The 24,680-nt window shown below is 36.9% G+C and overlaps 1 protein-coding gene across 1 annotated transcript in view; it reads left to right on the top strand.

The window, feature by feature from the left end:
* The window catches only part of LOC117972646 (1,4-alpha-glucan-branching enzyme-like), a 268,712-nt gene that overhangs the window by 61,049 nt on the left and 182,983 nt on the right, over positions 1-24,680 (top strand). The window contains exon 4 of the mRNA XM_059028691.1: positions 8,645-8,760. Within this exon, the coding sequence (XP_058884674.1) occupies positions 8,645-8,760 (116 nt within the window). The remainder of the gene's footprint in view (positions 1-8,644; positions 8,761-24,680) is intronic.

The raw sequence follows: 24,680 nt of genomic DNA, 5'->3' as shown, positions 1-24,680 counted from the left end.
TTTATCCACTTTTCTTAACTCCGTCTCTATAATTCTTTCTTTGTATCCTCTTTTTTAAGATTTGTTTTTAATACATTTCTTGTTTTACATAGTCACTTTCTTTTGAGCATATTCTTCGTATTCTTATTCCTAGACCCTTTGGGATTGCCCTTTTAGTGTGTATCGGATGTGCAGAAGACATGTGTAAATACTGGTGCATGTCAGTAGGTTTACAGAAGAGGTCAGTCTCAATTGAACCACCTTCAAGTTTTACTATGGTATCTAAAAATTCTATTTCTTTCCTTGTCCATCGAAGGTCCACCTTAATATTACTGTGTATTTCATTTGCCATTTTATGAAACTGGAAAAGAGATTCTTCTCCATGTGTCCAAACCCCAAAAATATCATCTACAAACCGAATGTATTCTAAAGGTTCTCTTTCCGATTTTCTAAGTAATTGTTCTTCCCATTTCCCCATGTATGTACTGGCAAAATGCATTCCTAATTTAGATCCTATTGCTGTACCATCGTTTTGTTTGTAATTCTTATCAACAAATGTAAAATAACTGTTTTCTAAAACTATGTTGATCATGTTCAGTACCTCTGCTGTAGGTATTGATTTATCTAGTCTATTATCTAGTGCTTTTTGACAAGCTTCTAAAGTTTCTTTACGAGGGACACTTGGGTACAAGGATTTTACATCCATGCAAAATAAAATTGTATTCTCTGGAAGGTTGTGTTTTATTGATTCAAGTCTTTTTAAAAATGGTGTTGTATCCTTAACATAGCTTGGTAATTTCTCAACGTGCGACCTAAGTTGTTTTTCTGCTATTTCAGCTATTATGTGTGTTGGATTATCAATTGTACTGACTATGATATATATAACTTCCTGCCCACAATACCATTTACAGAATGGAATAAAAGGCTTAAAACGTGCCTCATGTGTCAAACAACCTTTTACTTGTATAGAGACCCCATATTGTACAGACAAGGTTAACCTGGATCTGCCAGGATGTCAATCTAGAAAAAATATAATAGATTAAATTAAGCTATCTATAGACTATTATACTTTTGCTATTGGTTTGCACACAGTATGAATGTCACTTGGTACACCAAAGTACTGTAACCGAATTACAACTTTTAGAAAAGCAGACAAAATTAGATTTTTAATCCAAAAGGCATACCCAAGGTCAACATTCTGTGATACTCTTCTGATGGGGAGATGAACAGCAAATTGATTAAATGGTACGATTCATATTAAAGTGTAATCTGTTCCGCCAGAGCTCTGTACATTAAGGAAGGGAAATCCTCCTTACCTTCCGCTCTGATCAGAATACTAGACAGGCACATAGCCCTGTTTCAAAACCACACTAAATCCTTGTAATACTAAGTAACAGTATTGCCAAGTCACAATGACATATGTGTGTGTGATATAAATGTAGGCTTTTACAAACTGTCTGTTTCCAAATGACTGGTAAGAGATAACTTTTTCACTCCTTTTGCAATAAATACAGTAATCCGTCATGTGCTCCGTGTAACCATTGCTGGTAGTGTTGCGTGAGCTGTTCAGTATGTTGATATGTAAATAAATCGTGTTCGCCTGCGGGGCGTATCAACTTCAACCTCTGTCTCAATGTCCAGCCTGTCACTCAGCAGCGAATGCACGCATCCACATGGCAGACGGCTACTCTGTCACAAGTATTAATACCCTGTATCTTTCTAAATGAGGGATTTAGGGGAGCTCCCTAATAAAAGCTGAATCTTAAAACAATACTTGTGTGAATATAGTAATTGTTACAGCTGTGTATAATGGGATTTAAAACTGGATTTATCTTTTTACATACCTGCCCTTACTCTGGTCCCACCGCAGTCAGATACGCGACGGATTACTGTGGGAGTATTATGTGTATGCTTATGCATATAGCAGGTTGTATAAAGGTTTCATTTGTTTATAAATGCTAAAACACAGTTGCTTGGTCTATATTGTTCAGTTCTAAAAAAGTTAAAACAAGTTGAATACTTTTCAGAGCTTGTAACTGTATTGTGCAGCCAAAACATGGTACAACTTAGACTGGGTAAATGGCTTTCTCACACTAAAAGGCAGCAGAAATTGACCAGCATTTTTCATTTTTGCATGAAAACCTGTCCGACAGCCATATGTTGTGTTCCCGAGACTTGAGCAGTGACAATCCCATTTGTGACGTAACCTCACGCAGCTCCCTACTGTAACTAAAGCCATACCAAGAGATCTGTAAGTAGCCCTGGCAAGCTTCTTTGATCAACTAGGGAAAAAAATTAACAATAAACCTACAGTATGACCGCTTCATTCAGTATTTTTTTGTGACACCGTTTATTCAGTGTTTCAAATTATTGCCATTTGACTTGATAAAATCATCCTGCTTTATAGTTTAGTTGTTTTTATTGGCAAAAACTGAAGCTACTGCATATAAAAATAAAAAAGCAGCCCTTTTAAAATAAATTAATAACGAAGCCCTTTGCAAAGCACAAGGATCTTTTTTCATTCTTTACTCTTACCTTGGTGTTTGGACATTGGGTAGCTTATTGTTTTAAGCCTAGACTTTTCTATCCTTTAGCAATTCATTGTACACTGGCCTCCTGAATAGATCTTTAAAAATATGCTAAATATGCATCTCACGAGTAGCATGGTACCACAAAATGTTCTCCTTTTTCTAAGAAAAGCAGCACAGCTGGGGATGGGGAGTTTGTTGCCAGATAACCGACTACTTTCTCACTACATATCTTGGTATCCCTGAATATATAATTGTCTCCTCTTTAAAAATATGCTAAGGATTTTAATTCAGTGGTACTCTAAGTATGATTAATTCACTAACAATGCTGAATGACTGTGTGGAGCATTTGCTCTCTGTCTCATCCAAAGTGGGGACTGCCAAGACTAGTAGAATTTGTAATGCAGTGTTGTCCTTGGCAGTCCTTGGCCAGAAACTATTCTATTTTTAAGGGTAAAATGAAGAGAAAATGTAACACACTGATTTTGCCAGTCCTGTCCTCAGAGAGGGTTGCACTTTTTCTAAAGGTGGAAATAATTCAATTGAATCATCATTTTATCTAAACACATTTCACAATTAAAATGTTTCTTTGTTATAATTAGAAAACAGCTCTGTTGTACACGTTCATTACAATATAAAGCAAACCTCTTCATCATTCCAAGTTTAACAGATGCTAGTTGATGAAAGTTTTTTTTTTAGTTTTCATATAACCTCTATATACCCTACTTATGGTATACAGAGCAGGGTTAGATTTTAAAATATTTTGTCCCATGGGTAAGTGCAAGGCAGATCACTGGTTATCCGCAACACAAAGTAATATAAATATATATACACACACATTACAGACGGCACATATAAACTGAATTAATATTCAAAAGCCCAGTAGTATACTACAGTATATGTAGCGCTTAAAGTGTTTCTAAAGAACAGACTCTGCAAACCACGTAACTTGCATAGCTCAAGTTGACAGGCACTTCTAACTAGGGATGCACCAAGTTGTGTGTTTTTGGAGCTGATTCAAATTTACCAATATTCCATATCCATAAAGGCAGATGCAGATTTGTTTCCTATTATTAATAACATAATTGTAAACTATCATTTGATTTTTTTTTTAAATTTAGTCGTTGCCAGTTATTTTTTTTATTATTTTCTCCCAATTTGGAATGGCCAATTATTTTATTATACTCAGCTCACCGCTACCACCCCTGCGCTGACTCGGGAGGGCGAAGATGAACACACGCTGTCCTCCGAAGCGTATGCCGTCAGCCGACCGCTTTTTTTCACATTGCAGACTCACCATGTAGCCAGCCAAGAGCTACAGCGTCGGAGGACAACGTAGCTCTCGGGCAGCTTACAGGCTGCCCGAGTGCTTACAAGCCTGCAGGCACCCGGCCAGACTACAGGGGTCGCTGGTGCACGGTGAGCCGAGGACACCCTGGCTGACCTAACCCTCCCTCCCTCCCCCCGGGCGGCGCTCAGCCAATTGAGCACCGCCCCCTGGAAGCTCCCGTCCTCGGTCAGCAAAGGAATAGCCTGGACTCTAACTCGGGACGTCCAGACCATAGGGCACATCCTGCACTCCTCGCGGAGCGCCTTTACTGGATGCGCCACTCAGGAGCCCCCTGTCATTTGAAATTCTAATTTGACAATTTATTAAAGCTTTATACTGAACCCATCACAGATTATACTTAATGTATGTATTTTGATAGATTATACATTCTGAAGTGAATTAAGCAAAACACTGGTAAATCAATAGAATGTGATCATGCATAACATGATCAATGTGCATAACATACATTCACTGATGGGTGGATTTACTAAACAGTGGTATCGGAGGTAGCGCTACACTAAAACCTGAGTTTTATAAATCTGCATTTTCAAGCTTGAAATATTTACAAATTGTATTGCGTTTTGACATTTCTAACGTGAAATACAGTGTTTACTATGAAAAACTAGTGAACTACTAGAACGTAAAAATAAAAGTGCAGACAAGCATTGGAAAATGTTTTTATATTTAAATATTTTAGTACATAAATCTACAAAAAGACTACAAACAAACAGTATGTATTGGCGGATCCGAGGGGGGGGGGGTGGTCCTTGGGGACCTGGTTTAGACCCCCCTACCCCCCACCCCCCTTCATTAAAATGTAAAAATATTGTTTACTTTAACGGTATGTTTCGCATCGGGTATCCCCCCTTCATGACAGTCTTGACCCCTCCCCTTCATGAAAGTCTGGATCCACCCCCGAATATGTGCATCAAACATAGCATAACAGAAAACACAAACACAACAGGTTATTTATTCTGAATAATTATTTCCCACGATCCTTAAAACCACACTTGAAAAGCGTGAACGCTATAACTGTATTGCATGTATGCAGGCATATTTATTACTGCCTGTACCTGAAACAAAGATCCAAGAACCGTAGATGATGAACTGTATGCAAAGAATTGGAAAGCCCCAAGCATACAAACAGTGGTTATGCCTAAACAGAAAATCTATTATACAGCGTTAACATGACTGTATATATGTGTGTGCGTGTGTGTGTATAATATATATATATATATATATATATATATATATATATATATATATATATATATATATATATAATATATAAAATGTGTATAATTATATATATATATATATATGTGTGTGTGTGTATATATTACACTTCAATATAATCATTCAAAGAATCAAAGAATATCCCTTTTGAAAAAGAGTAATAATTAATTAAGTGAACTCCAGACATTGGGATTGCCCCTAAAGGAGTAATTAACTGCAATTTAAAAGACATTCTCTGATCGCTACCTCGTGACTTATCTTTTAATATTTGCTCCAGCACCAAAGGGAAATAAGCTCAGGGAACATAATTATGATTAGCAGAAGGCACCAGAAAGGGTAATAATGAAGAATCTACAATATCATAACGTTGTGACATACCCAGAAGGAGGAAATAATTTGAATCCCTAAAGACAAGGGACTCCTAGAGGGAAGCTTGAAATGATAAGGTGGGCAATGAGCTAATTACAACAGTGTTTTCATTACTTTAAGCATATATGCTGACTGGACTTGTTCAATGTGATGGAAACATGAGCAAACTTACAATCCTTGATACAGCACCTCCTTGGACTATTAATTTTCAAATCTTGCAAACCGTTTGCGGATTTGTATAAAATCTTTCCATAGTAAAACGTTGAACTCTTGTTGCATGAAACTGTCTGCTCCCTGCATAAAGATTCTCCCAATATTGGACAATACAGGTTTGGTCTGGCTAAATGGACAAATCCAATGACCACTTTGTAATTCTCTAAAAACATACATATCAACATAGTTTTGTTTTTAAAGAATTAGATAGCTGGGCCGAAGGTAGATTTAAAACAAACAAACAAACAAACAAAAAGAAACATAGTATGGTTTAAAAAGTATTTATTGACAAGAAAAGCCCAAATACTGTAGATGGGATCACTTCGTTTGGCAATGCTGCTGGTTCGAGTTATTTGCATGTCCTTAACAGGCTAGTTTTCTGGTGATTTAATCATTAAGTCATTGCTATTTTAGTCAAGCACAAATACAAACTTTATCCCCTAAGTGTTAAAAAGTCTATACATGATGCCAGATATTATTGGTTGTTCTAAAAATATTGAAATGTTTTTAGGTTTTTTTTTTATGATTTGTATTTGATTTAATCATGAGAAACCCCATTATGAAAGCAACCTATGATCCGACAATAAATAAACAGAACTTTATGTTTATGTAGATTTATGTTAAATAGATTGTAGAGGACTGCTTTACGTGTTTTATCCTACAGAGCTCCTAACAGCCAATGGGTGAAAAGTATGTCCATTAGGTATACTATAAGCGGTTTTGTAGTAGGTTAACATGCTGGAAATAAACTTTATTATATGTCTTCATGTTTGTATAAGTTTTTAGTGGTTTTTTTTTTAATGGTATTGATTATGTTAATTGGCATTTTGCAAGCTTAGTTTTAATAAAAAAATATTTGCCTGCTGTATTTGAAAACTTACACAGTCATACCAGTTATAAACAGTTTTATTATTGAAATGACTGAAAAACTTTTACAAAACAGGACCCTGGTTTCTGTACTGAAAGCTACAGTACTGCTTATGGTCCTAACTTTATTACTGATATTGGGTGATTTGGCCATGCATAGACTGCAGTTAATATTAAAAACATCACCACAATATTACTTTCCTTGAATCATTTGTAGGATTCTAGTTGCAGAAGTTATATGGTGAGATGTTATTGATGGAATATGCCTATTTTTTGTTTTTATTATTATTATTATTATTATTATTTATTTCAAATGTTCCTTTTTTACATTTACAATTACTTTTGTAATTAGATACTAGTTCAGTTTATTAGATCCACAAAAAGGTAAATACTGTTTTTTATGTACTTATTTTATATATATATATATATATATATATATATATATATATATAGTACCAGTCAAAAGTTTGAGTACACTTTTTTTTTTCATAATTGACAATGTTTTACGTCGTATACGTTTCTGTAAATACTTGAAAATGAAAACACGTTACAATATACAAAACAAAACATAAGGAGTATCAAAGCAATGTTCAAGAAAATTGAAAATTGTCTCTAAATCTTGGATTCCTCAAAATAGCCACCCTTTGCCTTAATAACAGCTTCACAAACACGAGGCATTCGGTTAACAAGTTTCAGCAGGAAATCACCCGACATGTCTTCCCAGCCCTTCTGCAGCAATTCCCAGAGATGTAGGGCACTTGTGGGTAGCTTTGCTTTGACTCTTCTGTCCAGTTCGTCCCATATAAGTTCTATGGGATTGAGGTCTGGAGACTGGGCAGGCCAGGTCATTAGATTGAGTTGTCCTTCTTCGCCGGATAGTTCTTGCACAACTTTGAGGTGTGTTTCGGGTCATTATCTTGCTGAAGAATGAAGGACTGCCCAACTAGCCGTAATCCTGATGGAATGGCATGCCTCTGAAGTATGCTATGATAGCCATGCTGGTTGAGCTTGCCATGGACTTGGTAAAGATCACCAACTCTGTCACCAGCAAAGCAACCCCAGACCACGACACTGCCTCCTCCGTGCTTGACAGTGGGAACCACACATGCAGAACTCATGTGCTTACCCTCTCTGCGTCTTACAAATACTTGGCGGTTGGACCCAAATATTTCAAATTTTGACTCATCGGTCAATAAGACAGACTTCCACTCCTCAAACGTCCAGTTTCTGTGTTTTTTGGTCCAGGCAAGTCTCTTCCTCTTATTCTGCACTCTTAACAATGGTTTCTTTGCAGCAATTCTTCCAGTTAGGCCAGCTTCACGCAATCTCCTCTGAACAGTTGATGTTGAAACATCTGTACTTCTAGTAGCATTTAGCTGAGCTTGTATTTCAGGAGCAGTTAATCGCCGGTTTCGCAGACTTGTGACTCGAATTAACTTGTTCTCTGATTCTGAGGTCACCCTTGGCCTGCCTGACCTTGTTCGGTCCTCATGAGTGCCAGTTTCTTCAAATCGTTTGATGGTCTTGGCCACAGCAGTTACAGACACTTGCAAAGTTCTTGCGATTTGTCTTAAAGATTTGACCTTCATTTCTTAAAGTAATTACAGACTTTGCTTAACTGAGCGTATTTTGCCATTTTCTGTTCCCTTACATTCAGGAATGACAAACTTGTGCCTATGCTACCTATATTTATAGTAATCATGGACCCTCACCTGTTAACAATAATTGGTGACAAAAGGTTAATTAGGTAACATGCTAGTTAACTCGGAGAACATCTAACAAAGACACTTTTATACTTAGGCCAGTGTTCTAACACCGTGTTATACACATTTCAGACTTTTAACTGACTTGGGCTTCAGACTGAAATCCCCTTGCTTTGGGTGACCATTTCATTGAAATTGACAAGATTTACATTTTCATTTAAAAATAACATTTTTGAATGCAATTCACTTATGATTATCCGCTTATATAATTACACGTATCATATAATGAAATATTAAGTGTTTATAGACAAGTTTATACAGTTAAAAGCATAGATAATGATGAAAAACCTGGTTTCAAGCAGGTGTACTCGAACTTTTGACTGGTACTATATTATATATATTTCTCATATATATTACAGATAACTGGAATACTTCCTCTCACCCTTACAACAAACGAGAGCATGGAAAGTGGGATCTGTTTGTTCCTCCCAAAGTAGATAAATCTCCTGCTGTCCCCCATGGATCAATACTCAAGGTATAGTACCTTTATTATTTTATTTAAACTTTCCATTGAGAATTGTATCTTTTATTTTGTGCTGTGTCTGTCTTGAGAACACCACCATATAATCACTTTCTTCCACCTGTCTATTTGTCATAGTCCATCAAGATGATCAGTTTTGTCTTGCCTTGTGCTTGGTTCGTGGAGAATTCCTATACAGGGAGATACTGTAAAAAAAATAAATACTACTTATATGTACAATATTTAATGTAATATTTGGTGTCCTGAACAAAAGGCCATCTTTTATTTTCTAAATCAATTCATAATGAAATTATTTTTTGTTACATTTACACAGCCCATTCCAAATGTAATTTTAAAATAAAATTAAAACATGTAGTTTTTATTTTATTTTTCTATCAGCCAAATTATATCATCTTCATATGCCTCAGTAATGTCTGTAGTGGCTTTGAGCTTCTAATTGCCTCAACTCTGAAGTGGGAATACTGATGTGTCATTACATTAGAATTTGCATTAGTATCACTACCTTTATCTCTGGATTTTGCTGTTCAACATCATCTGTGAGCTTCTTGATGTGAAAGGCAAAGTCCATTATGATTATTATCTTGTTTGAAATATTCCCTGTCTCTAAATTGTCTACAAAATGTTATGTATACTTGAATGGATAGGGCAGGGGTCCATATTATTAGTACTGCACATGGAAATCTAAACCACATATTGGAAATCACTACAACTGCTAACCATTTCAGCTTGTTTCTCCTCTTTCTCACTTCCCTTTGATAAACCAGAAAGTCATAGCGTTTAGCTTCTTTCTTGGTGCTCAGCTGTATTCTGTGCTTCTCTTAGTCATGTTTGACTGGGATTTTCCAAGAACACTTTACCCTTTTATATGCCAGTTTAACAAAGCTAAACCCTCAATGAGGATTTCATGGGGAGTCAGTGAATACTAATGATTTACTGAACAACAGTGTTATATGAAAATATTTATTTGTGCATAGCCTAGGAACTGTGTTGTTTTTTCATTGGTAAAATGAGTATTTTTTTTTGACCAATTTAATGAAAGATCACCCACATCTGCATTGTCCATTATATTAGTGAATAATAAAAAAAAAAAGTAGATTAAATTGTAATTTTGCAGGATTTTCTGTTATTATTATTATTATTATTATTATTATTATTATTATTATTATTATTATTATTATTATTTTTAAGAATAGTTGGGGTGTCTAATCATTTTCATTGGTTCTGTAAATGTCTTCCTAATACAGTATAAGTACTCTGCACATAAGATTTCTTTTTTTTAAATACAATTTTGGTGCATAATGCTGGATGCAAAGCCATTTTAAAGCAAGGCTAATCTGTGAGCATGTTTGTGGAACATGGCTGGGGAAAATGTAGACCATTACACAAGTGAATTTCATTTGGGTTTAAAAAAAGTACTGAAGGCAGACATATTCTAGAACCTTTAGCAATGATACGTGTCTCTTGGTTCTTAAATGATGGTCAAATCTTTCAGCTCCACCCATCATTTACTTCATTTTAGGCTACATGCAAGTCCAGTGTACTGTATTTGGTTGAGCAATGCAGTTTGGTTTTAAATGTGACCTTTTTCTTTGATCCTTTTCTAGAAAAAAAAAAGCGCTATCCTTGTATTTGAATATTATATTGTTCACCTAGTTAGACATGAAACAAATCTGAATTCAATTAATACTTGAAAATGAAGGTTCAGTAGGACTACATTTCTCAGTTAAAACTAAACATGTTTAATTTAATGGTTACACAAGTCATGTTTATCATTTTAGTTATCATCTTCCCACTCCCATTATAACAACTTTATTATACAGTGAGTCGAGTTTCCTGGTTGCTGAGGTGGTCTCCTTTTACAGTGATATATAATGTTTGGGGTATTATGGTTCTACAACTAAAATAAAATGATTTTTTAAAATGCAATGGTTGATATTTTAAGTTTAAAACATATGGTTCAGTTTCATAACTCTCAATGAGTTGATAGACAACCCGGTTTCGATGTTACAACGAATCAGCTGGACTCGAGCATTTCTGAATCATTTCATGAGTTTTGATAGGCTGGTAACTCTACTCCTGTGTGTCACACAATTAGTTTATTGGGTGAATCAAAAGAACCGATTCAGACAGGACTCTGATCCGATTCCCATGATTGACCATAATGAGTCGTTCAAGAAGAAAAAAAAGAAAATGCTACTCAACAGGTTTGAATACATGTTAATCGCAATGCTTAAAAAACAGTACGTGACTGGAGACGAAACAGACAAACTTAAAATGGCGAAAGAAAAACGAGCCGATAGGAGGAAAGTGTTTATGGCCCGATGGAGAAACATTTTGTTTGAATGGAGTACTTTGAATGACTTTAATACATACTGTAACTTGTTCTACATGTCAGTGCAACGCAGTGGTACACTTGTAAAGTATGTGTGTGGTTATGGTTCTGATTTAACAAAACAAAATGAATGTATTTGTAGAGCTGGAAATTGAATGTAATTGTGCTGCACCGTATGCAACACTAAAATTGTTTTGTTTACTGGTTATTAAATGGTGCACTGATTTACAGTGCCGAGAAAAAGTTTGTGAACCCCTTAGGATTTATTAGAAATGTTATTAGATCTTCATCTAAGTCCTAATAATAGATAAAGATAACCTGATAAAACAAATGACACTAAAACATGATACTTTTTCAACATTTATTTATCCACAAATGATTCAACATTCAATATCCATGTGTGAAAAAGTATGTGAACCTTTAGATTCAGTAACTGGTGGCACCCCCTTGAGCAGCAAAGACTTCAACTAAGCATTTCCTGTAACTGTTGGTCAGTCTCTCACATTGGTTTTGAGGAATTTTGGCCCATTCCTCCTTACAGAACTGCTTCAACTCGGTGACATTTGAGGGCTTCCTTGCATGGACAGCTCACTTCAGGTCCTGCCACAACATTTCGATGGGGTTTAGGTCTGGACTTTGACTAGGCCATTCTAAAATGCGAATTTCTTCTTCTGCAGCCATTCTTTTGTAGATCTGCTTGTATGTTTAGGATCATTGTCTTGCTGCATGACCCACTTTAGGTTTAGCTTCAGCTCACGGACGAATAGCCTGACATTCTCCTCTAGAATCTTCTGATACAATGCAGAATTCATGGTTGTGTCAATGATGGCAAGTCGTCCAGGTCCTGAGGCAGCAAAGCAGCCCCAAACCATCACACTCCCACCACCATGCTTGACGGTTGGGATGAGGTTCTTCTGTTCGAACGCAGTGTTTGGTTTTCACCAAACATAATGTTTCTCATTGAGGCCAAAAAGTTCTACCTGTGACTCGTCTGTCCAGAGAACATTGTTCCAGAAGTCTTGTGGGTCATCTATGTGCTCTTTGGCGAACTTCAGATGGGCAGCAATGTTCTTTTTAGTGGTTGCCTCCTGGCTATCCTTCCATGAACACCTTTCTTGTTCAGTCTTTTTCTGATAGTTGAGTCATGAACACTCACATTAGCCAAGGCGAGAGTGGCCTGCAGATCCTTAGATGTTACTCTGGGGTTCTTTGTGACTTCCTTGATGATTTTCCGGTTTGTTCTTGGAGAGATTTTGGTAGGACGACCGCTCCTGGGTAGAGTGATTGTGGTCTTGAACTTTCTCCATTTGTAGACTATCTGTCTGACAGTGGATTGGTGGAGCCCCAAATCCTTAGACATGGTTTTGTAACCCTTTCTAGACTGGTGAGCATCAATAACTGTTTTTCTGAGGTCCTCAAAGATTTCTTTTGATTGTTGCATGACATGTTTCCACACACCTGTATGGTGAAGACCAAACTCACAAAGTTTCTGAACTTTATATAGGGTGGGGCCTCCCAAACTCACCCCTGAAGATCTACCTAATTATTTAAACACCTGATTCTAATTATCCCCTTAATTGAGCTGCTAAAACCAGGGGTTCACTTACTTTTTCACATAACCTGAAAGTTAATTACTCATTGTTTGTCTGATTCATACATCATTTTGTTTCAAAAGACATGGAATTGGTTATTATAAACCCTATTGGATATTTAAGAAAAGACTGGTTTTGATTCAAGAAGGCTATCATGGTAAAACTATGGAATTTCCATAATTATCATTGGGGTTCACAAACTTTTTCTCGGCACTGTAGTTTTTTTTTTTTTTTTTTTTTTTTTTTTTTTAAATTGATGCAAGCAGCTCTGTTTAATACTTTTCCTTTAAATTTGAATTAATACAACACATTTGTAAAAGCCAATGCAACAGGAACTATTGTCTAAGTATGGTTTTGGAAAGAAAGCAAAGATGATATGTTCTTGAACTTATTTGGGTACTTGATAAGCTAAAATAAAATACCGGTAGGTTAATACAGATGTGATGTGGGATGTATGACTTGATTTTATGCTCCTGTTAATTATTACTTTTTAAATTTTGAAAAATTAATAGTTTCTAGCAGTTTAAAAAAAAACAAAAAAAAAACACTGTAAAACTATTAATGGAATCAAATGTTGCAAACATTTTGTAACTAAACCTGAGCATCTTTTTTTATTTATCGGTGTTGAGCATGTAGAAAAAAGATACTTTGTGGCACTTTTACCCCAGTGTGACCTATAAAACGAATGTACCTCTAGTGTTGTGGAAATACATTTTTAAATAAGATTTCCTTGGACTCCCAAATTCTTTCTGGTTGATTTTGTAAAATTTCTCAAAGTTAATTTAGTTTGCAGATTGCTTCTGGGCATTAGGCATAATGTCATGGGAGTATCAGAATCTTCTATCCCCCTTCCAAGACTTGTATGCTGTGATTTGCCAGGTGTGTCAAATATGCAGAAGTTACCAAATGATACAAAAGTTTTGAGGTCATATCAGTTTTTAGAACTTCTGCTAAAGTTATGGCAGCTCAGTGTCTGTAAATACACAATTAACTTTGACGTTTTTTACAATGTTTTAATTTCTCTAAGAAACTAATATAGTTTTAATGGTTTCAAAAACATCACTATTAGTAAGTCTGGTGCTTAGTTTCTCTTTTCATAGGGTATTTATGGCATTGCTGCTGAAAATAGGTTGCTAAGACAATACAAGACAGGGCTGTAAAATGCACCAATAAAATCCAGCTATGGCTCATCCAGGCAGGTTAGGGGATAATCAAATTGACCCATTATCAGTAGCTTGGTTCCCTGACCCTGGTTCCTGCTGTATTTTATATAGATCAGGAGGTTTTAACCTTTTTTTGAAACTGTACCCATTCTGGTCTGGAGTTTTTATCTCAAGTGCCCCTTTACAGTGTTCGCTCTACTGAATGGTACAATAAAAGGCAATAAAAGGCAGAATAATCTGATTACCACATTTCTTTTTTTCCTGTTTATTTTATTGATAGTTCAGGAACTGTGAATTAAACTGGGTAGATAATGAACTGCAAAAAAATAACGTATTTTAAAGAATGTGTGTTTCAATGTGTGTGCTTTTTTTGAAGATTTGTGTCGCTCGCTTGGTTGGTGCTCCCGTTGGTGAAGGCTGGTTGTAAATCTTCACTGAGACAGATTTGTTAAGTGCCTAAAAAACATGAATTGTGGGTGTTGTCGAGTGATTGAAATTTTGAAAGTCATTGACAGGAATGTCTTTAATTTCCCGTTCCTCTCTAGTTTCTCTGAGATACGAAAGTACCAGATTTACATCATTTTTTTTTTTTTAACATCTTCTCATTTTGTTGTTCATTAATGAACATTTCTCTACTGTCGGTGTTGTCGAGTGATTGAAAACGAGACGTTTTGTATTTGAATTGAAAGTGGTCTCGAGGAGTCGAATGGGTCAAAGTTCAAGTATATTTTCCTCTAGAGGAATTATGGCATTTCTCCTGGTATGCTCTGACTGTCTGCTAAGATCAGCCCCTTGCACTGGTGAGTGTTGCTGTTCATTCTATTTGCTAAATAAAAGAGCTATCTATTTTGGAAGATAAAAGTTGTACGCTTGGATTCTTACCGCAGCTGCAAATAACACTATACAATTTACCCCTGTACTTACAATGTAGACACATGCGTTGGTTTAAAAAATATAATACAAAACAGCAGTGTCTTCCCAATGTACTTCTTTAAACTATGTGAGATATAGAGGGTTAAACAGTCAGACGATCACTGCAGATCGAAGGAGCTTTTTATTTTAATAAAAATGGGCAGCTGACTCTTTGGGCAAATAAATATATTGAGGTGAACCCTTCTGTCTTTTTGTTTATGGGCCTTGGCCACCTTTGTATGGCTTCCAGTGTACTAGTTTGAGACTTTATTAACCCTCGGCCAATAGTATACCCCAAATACTTAGCTTCCTCCAGACCTATGGCACACTTAGCTGGGTTAGCGGTTAAGCCTGCCCCCCCTGTACTTTAGAGAGGTGTGTGTCCCAATCTGCACAGCATTTTCTTTACCTCACTACTGATAGCCTTTCTTCTGGCTTCTGGCACATGATATGGCTTGAGACTTGCTCTTTGCCCCACGTCAGTCACAATATCATGTTTAAAGATGTCCGTTTTTCCTGGTACTGTGGAAAATACATCTTTATTCCTGCTTAAAAATGCCTGGATATCCTGTTTTTGATGGTTCGATAGTCTTGTATGTCCTTACTGAGGGTTCGGGTTGTGACAAAGACTTTACCACTACTAAGGCCTCCCTCTTTCCAAGCTTTTAACAGGTTGATGTGATCTATTTGTTCTGGTTTCTCCTACCTGGCTGCCTTACTTTGTAGTTTACTTCTCCAACTTGTTCAATCACCTCGTTCGGGCCCCGCCAAGTGGCTAAAAATGTGCTTTCTGCCAAGGGGACCAACCCCAAAACCCTATCCCCAGGCTGGAAGACCCTGACTGTGGTGGTATGATAATAGGAGGTCTTTTGGACTTCATTGGCTTGCCTCATATGCTCTATTACAATGGGCATCACAGCTGCAATGCAGTCCTGCATTTGTGAAACATGTTCTATCACACTCCTAAATGGTGACGGTTCCTGTTCCCAAGTTTCTTTTGCAATATCCAACAATTCAAAGGGTGAAAACCCTGTGGATGCTTGGAGCACTTCTCTAACCACAAATAACAAATATGGTAATAAAAAAAGCCCAGTTTTTCCCAAGAAGACGTTATAACGATTGACATCATGAAAGGAGGAGGTGAAGAAATTACAAAAATACTGTTGCATATTTTTACAGATTATATTAAGCAAAATAAAGTGCTAAATGACTGGAACAATGCATCAGCGATACTTTTACATAAGAAGATAAAGAAGACCTCAAGAACTACAGACCTATTAGCTTACTTCCTATAATCTACCAAATTGTTACCAAGATACTCACCAACAGACTTCAAGATAAATTTGACTCGGCACAATCGAATGAGCAAGCAGGATTCAAGAGTGGATTTAGCACAATGGATCATCTTAAAGCTACACGGCAAGTGATTCAAACCAGCAACAAGTACGAACTACCACTTTGCTTGGGATTCATTGACTATGAAAAAGCCTCGGTTTACACAAGTTCTGTATTAAGCTCTCTGAAAAGACAAGGAATTCAGAAAACGTACAGTGACTTGATCAGCACCATATACAAGAATGCAACATCCACAGTAAGACTCTGTAGTGAATTAGGTATACCATTTATTTAAATTTAAATTAGTCTCTAGGCACCCTGTTTAAGAACATCCAAATGTTAATAACTGAGACATACCATAATAGTTTTGTGGGATCATGTAGAACTCGGATTACCTTAACCGACATTCACACAACGTGGCAGAAATATAAAACAATAGTTTATTTAAGAATAAAAAGGGGTGCACAATTAATCTAATATTACAGAAAGAAAAGGCTATTGGTTAGAGATGCGTCAATAGTGTACAGTTCATTGATTCCATAGTCAAACTATTACAATGACCATAACATAATTGGCATACATGGATAATATACTAATATTGAATATGGCTTATCACACAGTGTCTACTTTGCATTTGTATTTTCAATATCCGTTTCTCATTGTAATCGATCATGTCAATATGCACGAGAATTAATTCAACTTCCCATTCAGAACGGAATCCAACATTCCAGTACCTAATTTAGAAAATTAGTTTTACCGTGTTAATTTAGTTTAGATGTGATGTACCAAACTAATAATATGTTATCAACTTCAGTTGATTATATATTCAAATTAACTCAGAAATGGGCCCAGTGATCAAATTCTCTGCATTTCGAGGTAACTCCTTTGAGTTGCACATTTCAACAAACAAAATATATTTCTTACACACTCTAAAACATGAAGTTATCGTCTATCCCTAGAACAGTTTATCCACTTAACTTTATGGCATTTGCTTCAGTTACTTTCTTGAGTCATAAAGTATTTAATATTAGATGCTGAATACTTATCGATTTCCATACAAATAAGTCAATCTGTGTTGATGAACACTGCAGCTCTTTGGATCTGAAGTCCCAATGAAAGAAGATGGTACTTTGCTTGAAGTACGCATTGTTGCGTAGACTCGCAATAAACAAATAGTTATTTTCAAATGGAGATCAGCTTGTTGATCTCCAAGTCTTGCAGCATTATAGTTGTTGTTGGCAGTTTTCCAACTGGAAATAGTTCAGTTGATCAGACATTTGAAAAGTTGCAATTGAAAAGTTATGCAGTTCATAGAAGTGTTCTTGTTGCATTTCTTCTGTATGGCTAGTACATGACCTTGGGTCCAGCTGCTGGCTATGCTTCCATTTACTGTTTCAGTCTCTCTAGGGCAAAGAGCTACGGCTCTCTTCAAAGCTGATTTTAGCCATTCTTCAGAACATTGGTTCTTCCTTGCCTTCCATGAATTCGAGAACTTATGCTCCCATGATGCAGAAACTTTCTTCAGAGCAGTTTAGCCTCCATTTTGTTCCTCCAAACTCCAAGCCACTTCTAGTGGGTGGAGCTCACTTCTTTCTCTTGCCTGGAGCGCTGTTCCTTCTGTGGGGCACACTTCTAGTATGAGGAGCCCATGGGAAGCTCCCTCATGGGGCAAATTCAAGCATGGGCACTCCAGCTTTTCTGAAAGTCGTGCGGCTGGTTTTGTTGTCACGACTTCCACCCTGTGATTGGTTAGTTTGGTTATTTTGGGCTGTGCCCGAGTCCACGTGGGATGTTTCTCATTGGTTGTTCTCGTTCAGAGGCAGCCCATTGTTCTCAATTGATCCGTGGTTTCAACCCCTGCCGGCTATATTTGAGGGGTACTGTTCTCTGTCCGAAGTGTCAAAGTGTCACTGCAAAATACTGCTGGCACCTAAATGATTCATTCAATGATAGGAAAAGATAACACTTGTCCAGCAGTTAGTTCACGACTCTTTCTAAAAGCATTCTTTGTCACTGGGGAAGTTTGTGAGCAGAAACCAAGTAGACACAGAGATGTGAATGGCTTAAGACCCCCCTTGTATATTTCAACTCTGTTAATTTCATACACAGAATGATATTATGACCCATTCTGACGCTACAACTCCATAAAAACAGCAACAAAATCAAGATTGAAAAAGGAGTTCGTCAAGGAGATGAAATTTCCCCAAAGCTCTTCACGGCCACCCCAGAAGACATTTTCAAAACACTGGAGTGGGATAATAAGGGACTGAAGATCAATGGAGCCTACTTGGATCACCTACGATTTGCTGACAATATCCTCATATTTACAACGTGCCCAGAAGAATTACAAACAAGAATACAAGAGCTACACAAGGCTAGCATCAAAGCGGGCTTGAAAATGAACCTGAAGAAGACTCAAGTCATATTCAATAAATATACCACTCCACAGGCAATTGAAGTCAATGGGATTAAGCTTGAAGAAGTCAATAACTGCGTATACTTAGGACAGTTAGTTTCGGCAACAGAGAACCAAATGTGTGAAATCAACAGAAGAGCAAAAATGGGCTGGAGTGCCTTTGGAAGATTCAGCATGGTTCTGAAAGGGAAACTACCCTTATGCCTCAAGAGGAAAGTCTTCGACCAATGCGTGCTGCCAGTGCTAACTTATGGATGCGAAAACTGGACCCTCAATGCAAAAATGACTCAAATTACAAACGACTCAACGGAGTATGGAACGATGCATGCTGGGAGTAACAAGAAGAGACAAGAAAAGGAAGGAATGGATAAGAGCACAAACCAAAGTATACAATGTTATTAAAAGAGCGAAAAAACTGAAATGGCAGTGGGCCGGACATGTCACAAAGACAACAGACCATCGCTGGACCAAGGAGATACTAGACTGGATCCCAAGAGGTATAAAGTGACCAAGAAGATGACCTCTAGGAAGATGACAAGATGAAATTAGAAAACACACCAGAGCAACATGGATGAGGGATGCAGCAGACAGGCTTTTGTGGAAAAATCTTGGGGAGGCCTTCATCCAGCAGTGGATTGAAAAAGGCTGGCTTTAAGATATTAAATGTTGTAGAATTAGGACAGGTAAGTGGCAGAGTAAATTTAGTCAAAGGTGATGTGTCTGTTGTGGCAGCTAACCAATCAGAGAGCAGTATTTTTCCAAGCAGATTTATAATACAAATTAGAAAATGATTGAGTGCGAACAGCTTCCAGATCTAACAGGCTTCTATTTTGCATAGATGCCCACTGGAACATTGAAGTGCTTAACTGTGAATTAAATTTCAAATCAATCCGCACATAAATACAGACTTTTTCCGTTAACATTCTAATCTACAACTAATCTGATAACATACTTTAAAAAGCTATATAAACATTGATACTGTGAATGTCAATTTTTGATTTATTCGGAAACATAGCAATACTGGAGTGGGTAAATTTGCCATCCTCATCGACTACAAATAATCCAGCTGCCGAACATCTGCAACAACAAATTCCCAGTACTAAAACTAATAAAGAAAGACATATCAACGTACAGGAACATAAGCTTCAAAACTTAGAACTGCGAAAAAATGAACTAAGAACAAGACAACAAACTAAATGGTCAGTATCTGTTTTTAAAAACTGGTAAGCTGAAAAGCCCATAATACAGAATTTGAAACGGATAGCACGACACTGTTAAATGAGCGACTTAGGCACTTTCATGCTTCTTTAAGACAGGCCAAAGGAAACCAATACAATGTGCCAAGTTACATCTCAATCAGAGCAGGCATTAATAGGCATCTTAATAATCTCCCCTATAGCAGAAATTTAACCTTACACACAATTACACACAACCACGGCAAACATTGTACCATGGTTACTATGGTTTTTGTAGGGGTGTGGCAATGTGCCCCGCCCCTGTGTGTATATTATGTGTTGTATGTTGCGTGCGTGTGTTAATGTTGGTGTACAGATTGGTACACGGGATATAAACGGGTCTGTGTTTCACGTGTGATTTAAAAAGTGTAGATTTGTATTTAGGCACGAGGAGAGCACAAATCACTTCACGTGCTGGTTAAATGTAATATGTGAGCACGGGGTTGCACAGAATTAATTCACGTGCTGGGATTCAAGTGAATAATTAATTAGTAATTGAATCCCAGCACAACAGTATATATAGATGCACGTTTCTTTCACTCAGGGTTGGGTGTTCGGTGAGTGGAGAACGGGAGAGAGAGAAAATAAAACAAAGTAAGAACGTAAATTAGAAGAGTTTTCACTCACCGTGTTTGTTTGTCTTTTGTTTTGGCTCGAGTGCCGTGTCCTGTGTTTTTGTGTTTAAAACCTTTTATTTTCTGTTCTGTTTATTAAATGCTGAGCGAAAGCATTCGCTCAGCTTCACCAAACCACACCTCTCTGTCTGTTTATTTCCTGCTTCTGGTCTGATGCCACCCACTCCGGCCGTCTTTGTGACAAGGGGTGATTAAAAAAATGTGCAGGGGTGGAAAAGACAAATCCAAAAAACATGAATTCATCTCTGAACCTGACCTACAGAAACTTAAAACTTCTGGCATCTAACTACCAATGAACCAAGAGGGCTTCTGTATAAAGTGTGGTTTGATATACAGCTACACTTTGCCCGTTGAGGCAGAGAAGGTCTGTGAGTGTTGCCCGCAACCGCTTAAAAAGTAAATAAAGCCGAAAATGGCCTGAGATATGCAACGCTAACCTACACACGCAAAAAAACATGCTGATGCAACTGAGAGAAATAAAGCTATACTTCGAGGCAGCATGTTTGAAACGCCTGGTGACCCAGTGTGTTCAGTACAATCCCTCGTTAAATACATGTCTAAAATGCCTCAAAATCCACCATGTTTTTACCTTCAGCCAAAGCCGTTCTCTCCTGACAACCTATTTGGTACACCTGCAAACCACTAGGGAAAAACACGATTGGCAATTTAATGGCTACCTTGAGCAAAAAAGCAATGCTTAGCAAAAGATACACCCAACCACTGTATAAGAGCAACTACTGTTCATTTACTTTCTGACGCTGGTCTAGAGACAAGGGAAATCATGTCTGTGACAGCACACCGTAAAGAAATGCTCAATTAGCAGCTACTGGACAGCAAATCAACAGGAAAGACACGATTGGTCCACAAGTCTGTCATCAACTGGATCCAAACAACACACAGCCTCAAAACCAGCCAGGCAAACTGCCAACCCTGTTTCAGTTCTTTCCGCACCAGCCAATCCACTCCCTGCCAGCTTGAATGAAGCCCCACCTCCAACAACAAGTTTCGAGTCTGACTCTATGCTACATGGACTATTCAACAATTATATAGTTAATTTATCTGCCAATGTCCAAATAAATTATAACAAGAAAGAGTAAGACCCCAATAAATAAATGTTAGCCAAATAATAATAATAAAAACCGTTTTTTCTGTGTGTGTTGTTTTTCTATTCTAATTATGTTAGGGACTATTTTCCTTAGCGGAAGGTTACATGGTGAAATATCAGAAGTTCATAGTAAATCGTTTTGTGATAGAGCCCTCTACATGTGTGTTCTACCATGTGGTAGATGACTTGCGTTGGCTCCATTCACGTAACTGCAGTCATGGTCATCTACCACACGGGCTGTATCGCGAATAGTCTCCACTGTAATCTTTACCATTTAGTCTACTTCCCATCTCAGCATAGTTGTGTGCCATTTAAAATGTTTACAATATCAAAAACATTAACCTCAAGATAAAACTATAATAACTTGTTATTAAAGCCAACATAAAAATATCCAAAGGGATTCAGTATAACTTTGTCGCGTTGCATTTTCTGTAGACTGTTTTATTTTCTTCATTTTTCTTATGCACGTAAGAAATGTATCCATTTCAAACAGCGACAACAAATTCAATCAGCCGCTATTGCTGTTAATAAAATGCAGCCGTACCTAATAAATAAAACCGAAAAACAACAAAATATTAGTATTGTGATTTATTATTTGTTTACCGGAGCATTTGTGGGTTTTTTTTTATGTGGGGGTTACTTTGAGCTGCTAAACAAATTTGAAATATTTATGCACAATGGTTTAGAGAGAATCTATAATGCTGTTTAAAAAAAAAAAAAAAAAAAAAATCAATTCAAGATCATTACTTTCTTTCACTATAATTTATATTTGTGCATTTCTGAGTTGTCCTGCGTACCCACTATGACCCTAAGAAGTACCCCCGGTTGGAAACCCCTGATATAGAGGATACCGAGTGATCGTTCGTGGTATGAGGTTTAAGTAAGGACATCCTCCTAAGGTGAATAAAAACCATATATAACAAACAGCCTTTCAATATTCTGTTTATACCACATGTATATTTGTTAAATAAATAGCAGTACAATTTGTCATTTTTAAAAAAAATGAAATCAATTAATTTAAGAATGATTTTAACTGGCAGAGCTTTACTTTCATTTTCAACAGACTATGCTTCAACGTGGATTAATTTAGAACCCTGTTTTTGGCCTCTTCACAAACGTATTTTTAGATGGATTACAAGAGAAAGACATCATTTTTAGTTTTCTTTACTGTATTTTTGTTTTCATTGTCTTTTAAGGAAACTTTTCATTTCTGCAATATCTACTGATTTGAAATCATTCATTTTCATTAGGCCTGCCTCTGCTGTTTCCCACTTTTACTGGTGTTAATGAAGGGGCTACAGGCTGTTCAGATAAGTCAGATGCAGGCAGATCGGTAACTGGCATTTCTTGACCTAAACCCGTTCTAAAGGAAATAGGGGTCCAAATCAAAACAACAATAGACATCTGAAATTATTTCAAACATTTTAAAACACGTAACAGTATTGTTTTTACTACCAAAGCGCAGCGCCATTCTGAATTTCAGCAGTACATCACTGGATTGGAATGTAAACAAAGACGCATTTGAAACCAGTCTCGGTAAATATGCTGTTCCCATTAAGTGGAATAGCAAAAATGTATCCCACGCTAGATATACCCTCGCTTGTGGTATAAACTGGCTTTTTCTCCTAAACTGCAGCTTCCAATATAGAGTCAGTAATGGCTCTAAGTACACACCAATCTATAACACTGTTAGTGGGGGATTTTACCCCACATGAGGAAATCCCTGAGCTCTCACAAGTAATGACATAAATGATTACTTAACATTGTGAATGAACAAGGTGAATTACAATTGCATGCTAATTTTCAGAACCTTCAATATCAATAAATAGAGTTCTGTTAGATTTGAAAATTAGGAACTTTCTAACACTAAATAACAATATACTGTACATCATGCCTGGTTTTGGACTATGTAAAAGGTGATGCAAACAAGGGGTCCACAGATCTTTGTATGTAAAGAATATCCAAGGTACTGTTTCTATTTCCATGGCTACACAAAGGCTTGAAACATTTTGTTTTGTTTGTGTCTTGAAAAGTCAGCCACAACATGATGCTACTTTTAATAGTTCCTTACAAGACTCTCGTGTGGCATCACTCCCTGTGTATAAACAAAGTTAAAACAATAGAAAACAAAGATAAAACAATAGAACAGACATGCTGATATTTTTTAGACAGGCAAGGCTTTACTGTACTAAAAGAAATTGCATTTTGCAGACCAAATTATTTTTTTTATAAATGTCAAAACAGTTTTGTTTTTTTCAGTGAGATTTGTATCTTGAAAATGATTTTGCTTTCAGTCATTATTGTACAAATCTGAATGGAACTGTTTTTGTTTTATCAGCATGTATGTATTATTTAAGGTCTTGACATACACTGCCTGACCACTTTTAGGACCTGTACCAAGCATCGGGACCTCTGTTTGCCCTGTCTAAGGGCCTTGACACAATGTGATTGAAGGTGTCTATGTTAATCAGTTCAGTCATTTATTCATGCAATTGGTGTAGAGAGGTAGACAGAGAATTGTGACGTAACATATATGCGATATGTTGGTCCCCAAAACGTAACGACTGTCAGTGTGACCAAATAGCTAGATTTTTGTTTCATCGCCACAAAACCTTTGACCAGAACTCATATCCATCACTCAAACACGGTTTTGCAAACTTTAAGTGACTGTCCTTGTGACATTTTCCTAAGAGTAGCTTTTTCCTTGGCCTGTGACCATTGAGACCTTCACCATGCAATACTCAACCTATGGTTGAAATGGAAACCTCAGTCCCACTTGAAGCCAGTTTACTTTGACTAGCTTTGGCAGTCAATCTCGGAATGTTATTAACCCTCCACACAATTCTTCTACTTGTTCTTGGTGAAAAAAACTTCTTTCTTCCAGACCGAGGGAGCGCTGTGACAGTACCATGAGTCTTGTACTTCTTGATAATAGAAACAATAGTTGAAATTGGGATACTCAAAAGCTTGGAAATCTTCTTGTATCCTTCTCCAGCTTTATGACAATAAAGAATTTCCTGCTAAGGTCTTTAGATAGCTCTTTACTTTTTCTCGTATTGACTTATTGGTATTGACAGCAATCATCCTATGCCTAAACCCTTTATACTCTCTAGAATGTTTTGCATTATCATATTGAAATTTCTAGCACCTTGTAGACAATACTATAATAGCATCAAAGGGTATGAATAC

The sequence above is a fragment of the Acipenser ruthenus genome, chromosome 8 (assembly GCF_902713425.1).
Source record: "Acipenser ruthenus chromosome 8, fAciRut3.2 maternal haplotype, whole genome shotgun sequence".
Lineage (NCBI taxonomy): Eukaryota > Metazoa > Chordata > Actinopteri > Acipenseriformes > Acipenseridae > Acipenser > Acipenser ruthenus.
Note: the sequence above shows the minus strand (reverse complement) of the source record. Positions and strands in the feature narration are given on the sequence as shown.